This window comes from Coregonus lavaretus (assembly GCF_964263955.1).
Source record: "Coregonus lavaretus genome assembly, chromosome: 28".
Classification (NCBI taxonomy): Eukaryota; Metazoa; Chordata; class Actinopteri; order Salmoniformes; family Salmonidae; genus Coregonus; species Coregonus lavaretus.
In genome coordinates this window covers 15,624,328-15,641,859 of record NC_140015.1, presented here as the reverse complement: position 1 = coordinate 15,641,859, position 17,532 = coordinate 15,624,328, and the positions used below count along the sequence as shown (strand labels likewise).

Here is a 17,532-nt window from a genome sequence, read left to right as displayed (position 1 = left end):
CCTGGCCATGGACCCACATTTTCGATGTTTTGTTCCCCGAACCACTTAGTTATCACTTTTGCCTTATGGCAAGGTGCTCCATCATGCTGGAAAAGGCATTGGTCATCACCAAACTGTTCTTGGATGGTTGGGAGAAGTTGCTCTCGGAAGATGTGTTGGTACCATTCTTTATTTATGGCTGTGTTCTTAGGCAAAATTGTGAGTGAGCCCACTCCCTTGGCTGAGAAGCAACACCACACATGAATGGTCTCAGGATGCTTTACTGTTGGCATGACACAGGACTGATGGTAGCGCTCACCTTGTCTTCTCCGGACAAGGTGTTTTCTGGATGCCCCAAACAATCGGAAAGGGGATTCATCAGAGAAAATGACTTTACCCCAGTCCTCAGCAGTCCAATCCCTGTACCTTTTGCAGAATATCAGTCTGTCCCTGATGTTTTTCCTGGAGAGAAGTGGCTTCTTTGCTGCCCTTCTTGACACCAGGCCATCCTCCAAAAGTCTTTGCCTCACTGTGCGTGCAGATGCACTCACACCTGGCTGCTGCCATTCCTGAGCAAGCTCTGCACTGGTGGTGCCCCGGTCCCGCAGCTGAATCAACTTTAGGAGACGGTCCTGGCGCTTGCTGGACTTTCTTGGGCGCCCTGACGCCTTCTTCACAACAATTGAACCGCTCTCCTTGAAGTTCTTGATGATCCGATAAATTGTTGATTTAGGTGCAAGCTTACTAGCAGCAATGTCCTTGCCTGTGAAGCCCTTTTTGTGCAAAGCAATGATGACGGCACATGTTTCCTTGCAGGTAACCATGGTTAACAGAGGAAGAACAATGATTTCAAGCACCACCCTCCTTTTAAAGCTTCCAGTCTGTTATTCTAACTCAATCAGCATGACAGAGTGATCTCCAGCCTTGTCCTCGTCAACACTCTCACCTCTGTTAATGAGAGAATCACTGACATGATGTCAGCTGGTCCTTTTGTGGCAGGGCTGAAATGCAGTGGAAATGTTTTTTGGGGATTAAGTTCATTTTCATGGCAAAGAGGGACTTTGCAATTAATTGCAATTCATCTGATCACTCTTCATAACATTCTGTAGTATATGCAAATTGCCATCATCAAAACTGAGGCAGCAGACTTTGTGAAAATTAGTATTTGTGTCATTCTCAAAACTTTTGACCACGACTGTATAGTGCTCGGCTGGTATTGCACCACTAAGTGTCGCTAATACATTACAACTGGTAGAGTAAGTGAGGGTAGGATAGGGTACGTACCACCTGGTCACTGTCGTAGAGCTCTAGCACCACGTTGGGGGGGTTGAGTGCAATGGTCTGGGGGTCTCCATAGATCTCGATGTCATTAAAGATGAGGGTCTGGTCCCAAATGGGGTTCAGAGTGGCCCTGATGACCTCCGTGGTCTTACTGACATGGAGGAAGGACACATGGGCGTAGGGATCTGAACCAGGAGACCAGAGCACAGTCATTGTATTGATAAAACTGATTTAATCAGCTAGTGGTTCATTACAACTGCTGTGAGGATCGGGATATGCTTCCACCTCCACCTCTCTCTTTCCCCACGCAATGCTAGTGGAAACAAACCAGTCTGTTTCCACTAGCATTGCTTAAATGTTTCAAAAGTGCTAGCCAGGATATTGTGGACGGTGCTCAATAACTAGCTAACAAACAAATCGTTTGGATGTAACAATCCGCTTGGTAAATTGAAAATAAGCTAAAAAAATTAATATGTGAGCTATATATTTTTTTATGGTGTTCCTCACCTGAGAAGCTGTCCCTGTCCATGGCGATGAGATTCCTGGCCTGGTAGACATACACCCTCAGATGGTACGTATACGACCCTGAGGAGAGAGTGATAGTGATTTAATGTCATCTGAAAAGTGTGGGCCCAGACTTCCTGAGAGGAAGGGCAGTGGAGTGGAGGAATCTGAGGAGAAATAAACATTTAGGCTGCAGCCAGACAGAGATTGTCCGTAAAAAAAACAACAACATTTGAGCCAGTGGTTTTTCTAGTGGAGACACACCTTCACAAACAAAGGAGATGATGAATGTCTATCCGTCAAAAAAACGCTGATGTTGTCCATCTTGTTAAGTATGCAACTCGTATGCAAAATGTGAAAATGAGTTTAACTTTTTGATGGACAAACCGGACCGTGAACGATGCATATGTGTTTTTCATACTCTTTCATCTATCTCTGTGTGGCCACAGCCTTAATCACTTAATCAGTGTCTGCAATGTTACTCACTGTCAAAATGACAGGAAACGGTGGGTGTGTTGGCACCAAACAGTCTGGCTGCGTCCTTCTTACTGGCCTTCTCATCAACATCTACCCCCTGTAGACAAAACACAGAGGCTGCATTTACACAGACACCCCCAGTCTGATCGTTTTCACTAATTGGTCTTTTGACCAATCAGATTTGCTCTTTTACCAATAAGTGGGGAAAATATCAGAATTGGGCTGCCTGTGTAAACGTAGCCAGAGAAACAGAGACCCCTTCAGAACAGGACTAGCAAGGCCTTCATTAGAGAGATGGGTAATTCCAGAGTGGTGAAAGTAGAATACATTTGTCTTTATTTTATGAATATTACTTTATCATGATCATGCATTATGAAAATATTTGCATTGATTACAAGCTCATCATGACATGACATCAGGACATAATAACACAATCATCACAACCATGGCCCTGTCCAGAAAAAGAAACCCTAGACCCTACCCCCTAGACACATAGAAGATTTTAGATTATTGGACCCCTATAGAGGGCCCGCTGGAGCAATAACGATATTGCTTAAATCTATCCAATCCTCTTGAATCTCCAGAAGTGGACTAGGGGTTAGGGTTTGTTTCTGGATAGGGTCCATGATGGTACAGCAGCACAAATAGCACAACACTGTAGATAAATAAATAGGGCATGAGTCAACTCCTGTCTAATCTGTGCCTTTTGAGTGCTGTGCCAACCAGGATCACTGGGCAGGAAGGGGCAGATGGAGGAGGATAATGAGAGGATATTATAATCAAGATAACACATTATAAGGCACTTGGCCAAATCCCATTTTATTAACATGGACTGGGTTTCCCAAAGCCTTTGTAGCTAAAGTAGTACTTTATTTCTCTCCACAACCCAGTCACACAGCTGGGAGATTATACAATTGATGACTGATAGTCAATCTTCTGCACGTGAACATTCAACATTTGTCAAATGAAGCACTTTTGATGTACTTGTGTGGTATGAGAGTTTAAGTCTAGCCTTCCTGTGTGGTCAATTGTTTTTGAACTCAGAAGGGGTTACTAACCAGCGCCCCCTCCAGTCTGAAGATGGCTGACGCTCCCATACCATCTGACAGAGCCATCTTCCGTCTCCAGCGGCGACGGCGGAATGTGTCAGACGAACGCTCCTTCCTGTGGAACTTCCAGCCAATCAAGGACGAGTATTCCCAGCCTTCACCGGGATCCCGCCTCTGTGGAATCAACGGAGAGGCAGTGGACAGTGTGTAAGAACTAGAACTTTAGCACCTGAAATTGACAAACATACAGACACACACACACATGCTTCCACTCACACTAAACATTTTCCTCCTCTCTTCTTCTATAACCTCTTCCTTCCCCTCCTCCTCCTCTTCCTTCTCCTCATCTTCCTTCTCCTCTTCCTCCTTTTCCTCTTCCTTCTCTTTCTCCTTCCCCTTCTCCTCCTGTTCCTCTTCCTTCTCCTCCTCCCTTCCCTCCTCCCTCCCCTTCTCCTCCTCCTCCTCTTCCTTCTCCTCCTCCCTCCCCTTCTGCTCCTCCTCCCCTTCTCCTCCTCCTCCTCTTCCTTCTCCTCCTCCCTCCCCTTCTGCTCCTCCTCCTCCTCCTCCTCCTCCTCCCTCCCCTTCTCCTCTTCCTCCTCCTCTCACCTCAGGTGCTGCTTTAGTGTCTGCTATTTTCCTGCGTGGTCGTAAGAGTCTCTTCCTGCGGTGGATGTGGTACATCTTCTCTGCTGCTCCCCAGGACTTGGGCTTGTCATCGGGGGGAATGGTGATGCCATACTCCCAACCTGGTACACAACACACAGTGACAAACGGTATACAGATTCAGAGGACATTCAGCTTTATACTGTAGTATCACATTGGTTATAATAGGTAATGTCAAAATATGAGTCCAAATACAGTACAGAAGAGGTGAATCAATGAGATTGTATACAATACAGTGCCATATTGTTCTACACATAATAATACAATCCTTAAACAAGATTGATTGTTTGATTGAAACAAGTATACAACAGTACACTATAAAATCAAACTGAGTGTTAGCATCTGGGTTATGGATATGAAGGGGAATAATTTCAGTGCTTCTTTACCTTTCTCATCCACAGCCCTGTTGCTGTCGAAGCTCCAGTCATCCTCCCACTTCCAGCCAGCAGGACACTCTATCTCCCCTGGACTCTGGCTCTTCTGCCCATTCTACACAAAACAGTCACAATCATTCACTTCCAACATTACACAATGGCTGTATAACAACATGTGATACCACATACAACATCAAAACAATACAGAGACACTGTTTATAAAAGTAGTGAAGTAGCACTCTATTTTCCCCTCTGGGTATTCTGTGTGGGGAGGGATTGATTCACATTGGTTTCTAGTCTGCTAGCAAGTATTTAACTAAGCCTGTGTATTTTGGGGATTAATTGAAACAAGCACCATTGTGGTAAAAGGTAGCTGGCTGTGTAAACTCCCCGACATCAAAACAATAAGCATCACAGTTTGAAAACATCCAGGCTACGTAGCTTAGCCTGAAATCCAGACCTGTTTTCACTCCTTGTACTCCGTGTCATATGCCAAACAGACTGGACATTTGGCAGTCTCAACGTTCAATATGCCGCTGATTGGTTATTAGAAATAACATTATTGTTTTCCAATTCCATGACAACATTAAGGAAAATGGCGCGTGTGCAATATAAAACTAGAATTTTAAGAACAACTATAAATACTGTTATTAAGAAACAACTTGTATTTATTTGTATCTACAATTCTTGGCATGACAAGTAGAGACAAAAAGTGGAACGGTACCCAGGCTATATGCATGCAGCTCTCTTGACAAGGGAAACATACACTAGACAAACATTACTTCTATGTGGCTGACAGTGAGTGATATGTGCATAAAATGAATCCAGGAAAGAGCACCTGTCCCTACGTAGTCTAGGAGATCAAATTGCATAGGAAACAGACTAAATGGCTTCAGTTTCGTTGGCCTCTTTTTGTAAGAAAAAGAGAACATACAATCTCGTCCTGAAGTGAAAATGAATGTGACACTGACGGGTCTCAGCTTAACTTCTCGGTGTTACATATTTATTTCCTCTTGTATTTAGAGGGGTCTGAGTACAGGCGACAGGGTTGTCTCTAGCAATAGTGTGTGTGTGTGTGTGTGTGTGTGTGTGTGTGTGTGTGTGTGTGTGTGTGTGTGTGTGTGTGTGTGTGTGTGTGTGTGTGTGTGTGTGAGTGAGTGAGTGTGTATGAGTGTGTGTGTGTGTGTGTGTGAGAGAGTGAGTGTGTGTGTGTGTGTGTGTGTGTGTGTGTATGTCTGTGTTTGTGTGTGGGTCTGTGTTGCTCTGTCTCACCACATCTGTGAAGGGCTCGGCAGCAGGCTTCCACTCCCCACCAATGAAACGTGTCTCGCTCTGGAAGACCTCGTCTGTGAACTCTGTGTGCCCCGCGTCTGCCTCTGTTAGCAGGCTGAATCACACAGACACACACACACACACACACACACACACACACACACACACACACACACACACGCTTGTTTTACTATCCTTGTGTTGACCAAATAATTGATTCCAATTCAAAATCCTATTTTCCTTAACCTCTAACCCTAACCCTTAACCTCACCCTAACCTTAACCACAAGCCCTGAGTGTGTGTGTGGATGTGAGTATAAGTATGAGTGAATATGTGAGTATGAGTGTGTGTGTGTGTGCGCAGGATACATTTATACTTGTGTGTGTTTAAGCATGCTAACAGCCAACACGCTCACCATTTCTCGGGGTCGACGAACCACTCGCCTTCCCACTCCCACGCCCTGGGGGGCATGAAGCGCTCCTGTTTCAGCTTCACCTTCCCTGTCACGTCAGAGAACTTATGCCGGCACACCAACCCTGTGGTGCCCCACTTCCCAAAAACCTGGGCCTGGTTCTCATACTGAGGGGGGAGAGGGAGAACGAGGGGGTGAGAGAAAAGAGATTTGTCAGCTTAGTAAAGACCAGGTAAAATACCAGCTTTAGGACTGTAAAACAAAGCATTGTAAATAATAATAATATTTACCATTTCTGCGAACACGCTGAAGGTTCCCTCTGAGAAGCTGTTGAACTTCTTCTCGTGGGCAGAGAGCCCCAGCCACATGTTGACACGGAGCTGGACAGGGATCTTCACGCCTTTGTTTTTGTCCATGGGGTACTGCCCGAAACGAACGAACAACAAAACGAAATACTATACATTAGGGTTGAGCGGTATCCAGATTTTCATATCTAGCACTAATCGGCGTTAGGTACCTTTAGCTAACCGGCTAATGTTTCAACGATATTGATGGTATCGAACATCATACCGAAATACATTTACATTTTACATTTTAGTCATTTAGCAGACACTCTTATCCAGAGTGACTTATAGTTTAGTGAGTGCATACATTTTTTTTTTCATACACTGGTATACAGTATATATACGGTATACCATCAAACCCTACTGTACATCACCTATGAAAACGAGAAGTAGCTAACTGCATGTTATCTCTGAATGTTTATGCTATATCTGAGGTTTAAACCAATGCACCTGCGTTCAAACAGATACGCCCCCTGGACTCTTCCTCTCTTCGCCCCCTGACAGACATTGTCATTGGACACAAAACTGATTATGAGCCTCTTCCCAGCAGACAAAACTGAGGAAAACTAGTTGAAAGGACATCAGTTTCTGATTATAATGATGTCATTTCAACCAGTTTCGCTTCAATATCTACTAACAATGTCTGTGGCATGAGTTTTAACTCTCTGTACACCTCAGTAACTGCATGAAGACTGTCTTGGTCCTGCTGCATTATTCCCGTACTATTATCATACTACTATACCAGAGGTAGGCAATTAGATTCAGTAGCGGGACGATTTTTGTCGGATTGCATGGTCGGGAGATGGAACATAATTACAATAATTTGTACACTGCAAATTGACCACTAATTCCAACTAATTCCAAAAAGAGATTGTATTTGAAAATAAATATTTCATACCTTGATTACATTGAGACATGATCACGTTTCTTTTTTTTTTCATGGGAATACTTGGGTACAGAATACCTAAATTAAACAAATTTTTTGCTGAATTCCTGGTGATTTTACAATTGTTTTCTTTGCAAAAACTTTGCAAAAACTAAAATCCTTTATTTTTATATATATATATATATATATATATATATATATATATATATATATATATATATATATATATATATATATATATTTCATTAAAAACGTTGAGGGGGGACAAAAATATCACTTGCGGGCTGGTTTTGGCCCGAGGGACACCTGTTGCCGACCCCTGTACAATACTTAAGCAATAAGGCCTGAGGGGGTATGCTATATGGTCAATATACCACAACTAAGGGCTGTTCTTATGCACAACGCACTGCGGAGTGCCTGGATACAGCCCTTAGTCGTGGTCGTGCTTAATTATACCACTACTACTACTACTATAACTACTACTACTATTATCACTAATTACTAATACTAGTGATAATAGTAGTAGCATGATCAGTATTGGTCCTGCCGTAGTATTTCCCTACCATTATCATACTGCTACACTTATTACTACTACAACTACTACTACTACTACTACTACTACTACTACTACTACTACTACTACTACTACTACTACTACTACTACTACTACTACTACTATTATCACTAGTATCAGTCTGTTCTTCATCCTAGTACCTGCATGAAGATGGTCTGTGTCCTGCCACAGTATTTCCCACAGGCCTGCTCACTGTAGGTGGAGTAGAGGATCTGATGGGCTGGGAGGCGGGCATACGCCACCCTCCTCTCTCCACGCAGCATCCAGATCACCACGTCAGGCATACTGTTCTGGGGCTGAGGGGAGAGCGAAAGACAGGTATGAGAGAGGAAGAATGAGAAAGAACAAGAGAGAGAGAGAGAGAGACAATTATGGTACTTGTGCTCAGGGTTCAAATTGAGTGGGCTTGGCACTCCCATAACAAGTCATGGCACCCTCAAAATAAGGGCATGCTCTTACTTTTAAGTACATTCCAATAATCAATGTGCTATTGAACCCTGAATGTAATGAGAATGTCAATGTCTTGTTGCTCCTGACCTCCTCTGCAAGCTGTTTCAGTCTCTCCAGCCAGTCCTCGATGTCTGTCAGAGTGGCAATAACATCGGTGGCCTCCTCCTTCATGCGTTTGGCCATCTCTCTGATGCTGGCCACCGCCGAGTCACGCAGCTTCTTAATCTGGACGTCCAGCGCCGTCAGGTTGGGCCTGCCCTCAAGTTCTGGTACCTGAAAGCTATCAGAAGCTTTAAAGCTATAAGAACCTGTATGACACTATAAGAACCTAGTATGAAGCTATCAGAACCTAGCATAAAGCTATCAGAAGCTAGTGTTCAGCTATCAAAACCTAGCACCAAGCTATCAGAACCTAGCATGAAACTATCACAACATCACATGAAGCTATTACAACCTAGCATAAAGCTATTACAATGTAGCATGAACTAACAAATGTGAAACTAGGGTGAAGCTATCAGAACCTAGCATGAAGCTATTAGAAGCTAGTGTGACTCTAAGAGAAGCTAGGGTGAATCTATCATAACCAAGCACAAAGCTACCAGAACCTAGCATAAAATTATCACAACTAGCATTAAGCTATCAGAACATATCATGAAGCAATCTGATGCTAGTGTGAAGCTAAGTTAAGTTAGAAGGAAGCAAACAGAACCTAGCAAGAAACGATCATAAGCCGAGATAGGATCGATGAACGTCTTACCTGCTCAGGTCCTCAATCATGAGGTTTATGAGTTTGAGCCAGATCTCAGCCAAGTGCGCCTCTGAGGCTTTGGCAAGGATGGCTGTTCTCAAAGACGTGAGGTTGGATTCCTGGATGAAATGACACCAGACCAAAATAATAAAGTTGCAACAACTGAGAATTGTCCCATGATTTGTTGATTGATTGATAGGTTGATTGATTGGTCAATTTGTTGAAAGTGTTTCTCACCAGTCTATCTGCGATGCAGAGGATGATGTTGACTGAATCCAATCTGTGGCTGATGTCTTCCCAGAACGATGTGAGGATGACAACAGGTTTGGTGTCAGCCCAGGGCAGGTAATAGTAGTGGTTACCTACATGAGAACCAGAACTAAGTCATCTCCAGTTCAAGCTGCAGAGTGGTATATACCTGTACAACTTGACAATTCAGTCCTGCTGTATAGGGATGTCTCTACTGCATTGGGAACAGCATTGCAGTTTTTATAGGCATGTACAGTACCAGTCAAAAGTTTGGACACACCTACTCATTCAAGGGTTTTTCTTTATTTTTACTATTTTCTACATTGTAGAATAATAGTGAAGACATCAACACTATGAAATAACACATATGGAATCATGTAGTAACCAAAAAAGTGTTAAGAAAATCAAAACATATTTTATATTTGAGATTCTTCAAATAGCCACCCTTTGCCTTGATGACAGCTTTGCACACTCTAGGCATTCTCTCAACCAGCTTCATGAGGAATGCTTCTCCAACAGTCTTGAAGAAGTTCCCACATATGCTGAGCACTTGTTGGCTGCTTTTCCTTCACTCTGCGGTCCAACTCATCCCAAACCATCTCAATTGGGTTGAGGTCGGGTGATTGTGGAGGCCAGGTCATCTGATGCATCCCTCTCCTTGGTCAAATAGCCCTTACAAAGCCTGGAGGTGTGTTTTGGATCATTGTCCTGTTGAAAAACAAATGATAGTCCCACTAAGCCCAAACCAGATGGGATGGCGTATCGCTGCAGAATGCTGTTGTAGCCATGCTGGTTAAGTGTGCCTTGAATTCTAAATACATCACTGACATGTCACTAGCAAAGCACCCCCACACCATAACACCTCCTCCTCCATGCTTCACGGTGGGAACCACAAATGCGGAGATAATCCGTTCACCTACTCTGCATCTCACAAAAGACACAGCGGTTGGAACCAAAAATCAAAAATCTCATCAGACCAAAGGACAGATTTCCACCGGTCTAATGTCCATTGCTCGTGTTTCTTTGCCCAAGCAAGGCTCTTCTTCTTATTGGTGTCCTTGAAGGCCTGATTCACGCAGTCTCCTCTGAACAGTTGATGTTGAGATGTGTCTGTTACTTGAACTCTGTGAAGCATTTATTTGAGGTGCAATCTGAGGTGCAGTTAACTCTAATGAACTTATCCTCTGCAGCAGTGGTAACTCTGGGCCTTCCTTTCCTGTGGCGGTCCTCATGAGAGCCAGTTCCATCATAGCGACTGCACTTGAAGAAACTTTCAAAGTTCTTGAAATATTGACTGGCCTTCATGTCTTCAAGTAATGATGGACTGTCGTTTCTCTTTGCTTATTTGAGCTGTTCTTGCCATACTTTGGACTTGGTCTTTTACCAAATAGGGCTATCTTCTGTATACCAACTCTACCTTGTCACAACACAACTGATTGGCTCCAACGCATTAAAGAAGGAAAGAAATTCCACAAATTAACTTTTAACAAGGCACACCTGTTAATTGAAATGCATTCCAGGTGACTACCTCATGAAGCTGGTTGAGAGAATGCCAAGTGTGTGTGAAGCTGTCATCAAGGCAATGGGTGGCTACTTTGAAGAATTTCAAATAGAAAATATATTTTGATTTGTTTAACACTCTTTTGGTTACTACATGAATCCATATGTGTTATTTCATAGTTTTGATGTCTTCACTATTATTCTACATTGTAGAAAATAGTAAAAATAAAGAAAAACCCTGGAATGAGTAGGTGTGTCCAAACTTTTTACTGGTACTCTATGTTTTCCTGTTTTGATATGCATGACTGTGCATAGTTTGTCTGCTTTGTGCCTTTAGAATTGATAGATGCTCTCAAAGCATGGGTGCTTAAAAAGCTTTATTTTGTAAACATGCAGATATCAGGTCTAATCAGGGGCTTGATGATTAGTCAGGTGTGTTGGCACTGGGCTGGAACAATAGCTAGCACAGCAGGAGGGTAACCATCAGGATTTAAGACTGTACACTGGTGTACAGTCTAGGTTTTCTCACCGTCAAACACAGCACAGCTGTACTGGGTTGTGGACGCCAGCGGCATGCAGGTGGAGTCCAGCTTGTTGCCATAGTTACCGATGCTGACCTCGAACTGGATTGGCTCACCGGGCTCCTGGAGCATGCAGGAGCTGTGGAACACGGCACACAGCGAGAACTTCCTCCTCCGCTGGTACTTCTGAAAGAACAGACAAGAGGTCAGGGGTGCTTAATTCCATTGTACATTCATTACAGGTGTGTTATTGCTGGACTAAAACAAAATTGGATTTGGAAACACTGGTCTACACACAAGAAATCTGGATGGAAGGGGGAACATTTTCCCTTCTAGCTTTCTCTGTATCCATTTCTCATCAGTTCTTCTCTACGTTTTGCAAGTTTCATACCAGGGTTGGGGTCAATTCGAATTGAAGGCAATCAATTCCGGAAGTAATTTAAATTGAAGTAAATAGCTTCTACCTTTCAGTTTATTGAGAAGTCATCAAAAATAGATGCCCTTTTTTAAATGATTAAACTGGAATTTAAATTTACTTCCTGAATTGACTGCCTTCAATTGGATCTGACACCAACCCTGTTTCAGAACTTTATTAATACATGAAGCAACAATATCCCAGCTATGACAGGATCCTGCCCTCTCTGTGTACCTGGGCCACCAGGATGTCATCACTGGAGATGTTGTCCAGCTTCCTGTCAGCTTTGCCCTCCAGCTGAGTGGAGAGCTCGATGAGGACTCTGCCCCTGTATGCCACCCCTTCACCCTGGTAGACAGACAGACAGAGACAGACAGAGACGAAACAACACAGTGATACTGTAATCCTGTTGCTACACAGAATGTTCCTATCAACACAGGAAATTACTTGAGACATTAAAAAAATGCATTTTGTGAAGGAAAGATTCAGCTTAATGACAATTGTACTGTACTGTGTGCTTTAAAGCTATTATCCAAGTTGAACTAGAACCGGACAATCTGGATTTGAAGAAGGGAAGTATGAAACGTTGCAATCCCACATACAGTTGAAGTCGGAAGTTTACATACACTTACGTTGGAGTCATTAAAACTCGTTTTTCAACCATTCGACAAATTTCTTATTAACAAGCTATAGTTTTGGCAAGTCGGTTAGGACATCTACTTTGTGCATGACACAAGTCATTTTTCCAATAATTGTTTACAGACTCCTGTCTCCTAGAGATGAACGTACTTTGGTGCGAAAAGTGCAAATCAATCCCAGAACAACAGCAAAGGACCTTGTGAAGATGCTGGAGAAAACAGGTACAAAAGTATCTATATCCACAGTAAAACGAGTCCTATGTTGACATAACCTGAAAGCATGCTCTGCAAGGAAGAAGCCACTGCTCCAAAACCGCCATAAAAAGCCAGACTACGGTTTGCAACTGCACATGGGGATAAAGATCATACTTTTTGGAGAAATGTCCTCTGGTCTGATGAAACAAAAATAGAACTGTTTGGCCATAATGACCATCGTTATGTTTGGAGGAAAAATGGGGGACTTGCAAGCCGAAGAACACCATCCCAACCGTGAAGCACGGGGATGGCAGCATCATGCTGTGGGGGTGCTTTGTTGCAGGAGGGATTGGTGCACTTCACAAAATAGATGGCATCATGAGGAAGGAAAATTATGTGGATATATTGAAACAACATCTCAAGACATCAGTCAGGAAGTTGAAGCTTGGGTCTTCCAAATAGACAATGACCCCAAGCATACTTCCAAAGTTGTGGCAAAATGGCTTAAGGACAACAAAGTCAAGGTATTGGAGTGGCCATCACAAAGCCCTGACCTCAATTCTATAGAACATTTGTGGGCAGAACTGAAAAAGTGTGTGCGAGCAAGGAGGCCTACAAACCTGACTCAGTTACACCAGCTCTGTCAGGAGGAATGGGCCAAAATTCACCGAACTTATTGTGGGAAGCTTGTGGAAGGCTACCCGAAACGTTTGACCCAAGTTAAACAATTTAAAGGCAATGCTACCAAATACTAATTGAGTGTATGTAAACTTCTGATCCACTGGGAATGTGATGAAAGAAATGAAAGCTGAAATAAATCATTCTCTCTACTATTATTCTGACATTTCACATTCTTAAAATAAAGTGGTGATCCTAACTGACCTAAGACAGGGAATTTTTACTCCGATTAAATGTTAGGAATTGTGAAAAACTGAGTTTAAATGTATTTGGCTAAGGTGTATGTAAACTTCTGACTTCAACTGTATGTTATACATTGAGGTGTATTTCACTTGGATACCTATATGTATGTTTTATAGAATAGATAAGCTTGCCAAGAAACTCAGCAGAAAAGAGAATACTGATCTAAACCAGATGTCCCTTGCCTATATAAGCTAAAATGTATTTGTGTCTAGGAGAGTTCAATGCTGGCCACTAAAGAATAAACCCTAGGTGAATGCTTAATAGTTTTATTGACTACAAGAGCTCATTTACAATTGTCTACAACAATTTCCATTCTGAATCTTAATAATTACATTTTCCTGTGAGAGAGTTGTGCATGTTAGATATGCAAATATTTACAATAAGAAAAAATAATAACAAAACCTCCTGCCAGAGCTGAATCACTTGTACTCAACCACAGGGCTGGTCTTACCTTGCCAAAGTTGAGCTCCTCGTATGGGTCTGGGAGGCCAGTGAACTCCCTGGGACTGCCGTACAGGTTTAGGTAACAAGGCCCAAACGCTGGGAGGAAACCCACCTCTGCCTGCCCACTGCTCACTGAAATAAAAGGCAGCTTCTCTTTGTGAAATGGTTTGGTACAGTTATTTTGAATTAATGTAATATTTACTCCAGGACATTGCCAGGTACAGCGTAATTAGCCTGGCGACCAGACTCTGAGCGATAGTGTTAACAAATCAAATGTTATTGGTCGCGTAAACATATTTAGCAGAAGTTATCGCAGGTGCAGCGAAATGCTTATGTTTCTAGCTCCAACATAACAGTAATACCTAACAATTCAAAAAAATACAGACAAATCCCCCTAAAAATTAAGAAAGACATTTTGAAATATCAGAACAAGCAATGTTAGAGTCCGGAATATAAATACATATAATGGCATGTATAGACAGTATGGACAGTATATGAATAGAACAGTATGTAAACATAATTAAATGACCAGTGTTCAATGACTATGTACATAGGGCAGCAGTCTCTAAGGTGCAGGGTAGAGTCCCGGGTGGTAGCCGGCTAGTAACAGTGACTAAGTTCAGGGCAGGCTACTGGGCAGAGGCCGGCTAGTGGTAACTATTTAACAGTCTGATAGCCTGGAGATAGAAGCTGTTTTTCAGTTTTCTCCCCCCGTTTTTTTTTATACATGGTAATACAGCGTAGTTCCCATGCTACATTGGTAGTCACACTGTAGTACTGTATTTACAAGTGCTATGCCTGTTTGACAAAGGCTATAAAAAAATATATAAAGATATGTTTTATTGTCACATACACAAGATAGGTGCAGTGAAATGTGTTGTTTTACAGGGTCAGCCATTGTAGTACGGCACACCTTGAGCAAATTTGGGTTAAGTGCATTTCTCAAGGGCACATTGACAGATTGTTTTTACCTTGTCGGCTCAGGTATTCGAAACAGCGACCTTTCGGTTACTGGCCCAACGCTCTAACCGCTAGGCTACCTGCCACCCTATAGGGAAGCCTCATACAATAATATGATGGTTCTTTACCTTCAGATGACAGAGTGGTGCAATTTTCTGCAGGTGTATCTGTTTGAAGGGACAGATGCAATGTGGGTGAGACAGGGAACACACACTCTCACACGCACACACACACACACGCACACACACACCCCCACATACAGTGAGAGAGAGAGCGAGAGAGTGAGAAAGAGCGATACCATACCTTCAATCTCACCACCAGATGAGGCTATTTTGGTCAGATTTAGAAATGTGGTTCCTATCACATCATTCCTGGTCAGACGATCCCTGTGTGAACAGTTCAATGCATTGTTAATAAACGTTCATACGAGCTCCATCTCTTCAACTCAAAGTAGCAGAATTTAAAAGTGAAGGTATTCATGAATGTGGATAGTGTAATACACAGTAGACCGTTATAACAATCCATACATGTACTGTATCTGTCTTCCAGGGACGATAACCAAAGTCTTACCAGTCAAATACAGTCAACTTGATGCTTTCACACATGGATGGGAACTAAACAGGGAAATGAGAGCATGTTGTGTTTGTCTGGCTTCCAGTGATACTGTCATCCAAAGATGTGGTGTACTACATATAGTACGAGAGAGCTAGTTCATACCTTGACCTGAAGGTTGATCAGCTGGTTCCACTCAGGATTGGCATTTTTCTCGACAATTTTGGTGCACATCTGAAACCAAAACAATGTAATCATTAAGCAACATCAAACCAAAGATCTGAAGATATTTGCCTAATTACGTTTTTTCTTTCTCTTGCATTCTAGGAGTTGTGTTCTGAGTCTTAGCTTTACCTTCTTGCCAGCGAAGCTGACCTCCAGAAATGGATCAACTAAGTTTTTCTTATCGCCTTCCCCTCCAAATACTTGTTTCACAGTCTGCACAAACGCATCATCCACTGTAAGATGGAGATAATGGATATTAACATACACCACCATAACAAATAACAGATGTTCAATCAACGTTGTGAAAGAGGAGGCCCACTGATGACAATGTTTGATTACTTGAAATGAATTTCCAGATCCAAAAATAGCCCTTAATCACTGGGTGTTTGCAGATACGTGCAATCAATATGGTGGTGGCTGCCATAACTTCTCACATATTGCTTACACATTTCCTTTACCTAGAAATATGCATACCCTAGTGGTAGGTGGAAGAAAAAAATAGGTTTAGGGATAAGGGAAGGGGCAAGGTTTTTTTGGACTGGACTAAATGATACTTTGCTGCTGATGGAGGAAGGAGGATGAGATGGAGTACAGAGAAAGAAGGAGTATACACGTACTCTGAGGCATGTCCTCTGCACGGTACACCTTCAGGTTGAGAGTGACCAATCTGAGTGTTACCCCAGCCGGCACCAACAGATTACTCTCTATGTCATCTAGCTCCTCGTTCCGCTCTCTCTTCTCAGTCTGAACACACAGGAGAGGAGAGGAGAGGAGAGGAGAGGAGAGGAGAGGAGAGGAGAGGAGAGGAGAGGAGAGGAGAGGAGAGGAGAGGAGAGGAGAGGAGAGGAGAGGAGAGGAGAGGAGAGGAGATTGATATTGTATACACATTATACTATACACTGTATAATCAATATTACATTAAGTGCAATGGTAGAAAATGTAGAGACAGACAGGTGAGGTGTAAAGTGACATAGCATAGTGACACAGCAGTCGTACCGGTGGCTCGTCTCCTGTCCCCACGATCACCAGGCTGACCTTCAGGTAACCTTTGGCCCCCGAGCTAGAGTCATCAGGGTCACTCAGGAGAAGCCACTTCCTCATTATGGCATGGGCTGTTGACCATATGAATACACCCATACCAGACACACACACACACACACACAAAGTATGTCTTTTAAGATAATTGAAGATCAAGATAATACTTTCTTTGTTTTATCACTCTTCTGTGAAGAGGAACTTACCAGGTTCGTCGTAGATGTACCCAACATCCAACTGATAAAATACAAAGAAAGTCTGGTTACGGATACAATACACAACTGATTTTAACCAGATTTCAACTAATTTATGTTTGTTGACAACTCAATTAAATATCAACCAAATATGGATAATGAGGTTTTTGCCTGGAAGGTTGATTACATAAATAAATGCAATACTGTATAAATACAGTGTAGTAGTGTGCATTGTAGCCATACCGTGTTTGAACAAAGGATCCATGTGATTTATCCAATGTTTTCTGTCATTGTTATGACATGCAAACATAATAGATTGTATGTAATTAATATATTGCTCTGTAAATAACTAAATGAGATGCACTTTTTGTAAATTAGGATGTAAGGATATTTAAATGTCTATGTCACCTTGAACTCCCCCATTAGACTGTCTGCTCTGAGGGAGTAGGAATCATAGACCTGCATAGAGAGAGCGAGAGAGAGAGAGAGAGAGAGAGAGAGAGAGAGAGAGAGAGAGAGAGAGAGAGAGAGAGAGAGAGAGAGGATTAGTGATGTTGAAACAAAGCCAGCCCCTAGTTTCTGAAATGCTTCATAGTTTATAATGCTCCACAATCAAGGAGTTTTAATACACTAAAATAACAGATCCTAGATCTGAATGAATGAAATAATC

At 42.5% G+C, this 17,532-nt stretch overlaps 1 protein-coding gene across 1 annotated transcript in view; it reads right to left on the bottom strand.

Annotated features, from left to right (window-relative positions):
• LOC311104356 (myoferlin-like) overlaps nucleotides 1-17,532 on the bottom strand; it is a 60,017-nt gene that overhangs the window by 17,301 nt on the left and 25,184 nt on the right. Inside the window, exons 9-33 of the mRNA XM_084146171.1 lie at nucleotides 17,271-17,321; nucleotides 16,875-16,905; nucleotides 16,630-16,745; nucleotides 16,251-16,377; nucleotides 15,763-15,866; nucleotides 15,574-15,642; nucleotides 15,427-15,470; nucleotides 15,160-15,242; nucleotides 14,985-15,023; nucleotides 13,904-14,028; nucleotides 11,933-12,046; nucleotides 11,292-11,469; nucleotides 9,251-9,375; nucleotides 9,023-9,132; nucleotides 8,353-8,545; nucleotides 7,956-8,111; nucleotides 6,302-6,433; nucleotides 6,015-6,178; nucleotides 5,600-5,714; nucleotides 4,340-4,442; nucleotides 3,897-4,036; nucleotides 3,300-3,464; nucleotides 2,251-2,338; nucleotides 1,768-1,845; nucleotides 1,264-1,445 (exon numbers count right to left, since the gene is read on the bottom strand). Coding sequence (XP_084002297.1) covers nucleotides 1,264-1,445; nucleotides 1,768-1,845; nucleotides 2,251-2,338; nucleotides 3,300-3,464; nucleotides 3,897-4,036; nucleotides 4,340-4,442; nucleotides 5,600-5,714; nucleotides 6,015-6,178; nucleotides 6,302-6,433; nucleotides 7,956-8,111; nucleotides 8,353-8,545; nucleotides 9,023-9,132; nucleotides 9,251-9,375; nucleotides 11,292-11,469; nucleotides 11,933-12,046; nucleotides 13,904-14,028; nucleotides 14,985-15,023; nucleotides 15,160-15,242; nucleotides 15,427-15,470; nucleotides 15,574-15,642; nucleotides 15,763-15,866; nucleotides 16,251-16,377; nucleotides 16,630-16,745; nucleotides 16,875-16,905; nucleotides 17,271-17,321 — 2,832 coding nt within the window. The remainder of the gene's footprint in view (nucleotides 1-1,263; nucleotides 1,446-1,767; nucleotides 1,846-2,250; nucleotides 2,339-3,299; nucleotides 3,465-3,896; nucleotides 4,037-4,339; nucleotides 4,443-5,599; nucleotides 5,715-6,014; nucleotides 6,179-6,301; nucleotides 6,434-7,955; nucleotides 8,112-8,352; nucleotides 8,546-9,022; nucleotides 9,133-9,250; nucleotides 9,376-11,291; nucleotides 11,470-11,932; nucleotides 12,047-13,903; nucleotides 14,029-14,984; nucleotides 15,024-15,159; nucleotides 15,243-15,426; nucleotides 15,471-15,573; nucleotides 15,643-15,762; nucleotides 15,867-16,250; nucleotides 16,378-16,629; nucleotides 16,746-16,874; nucleotides 16,906-17,270; nucleotides 17,322-17,532) is intronic.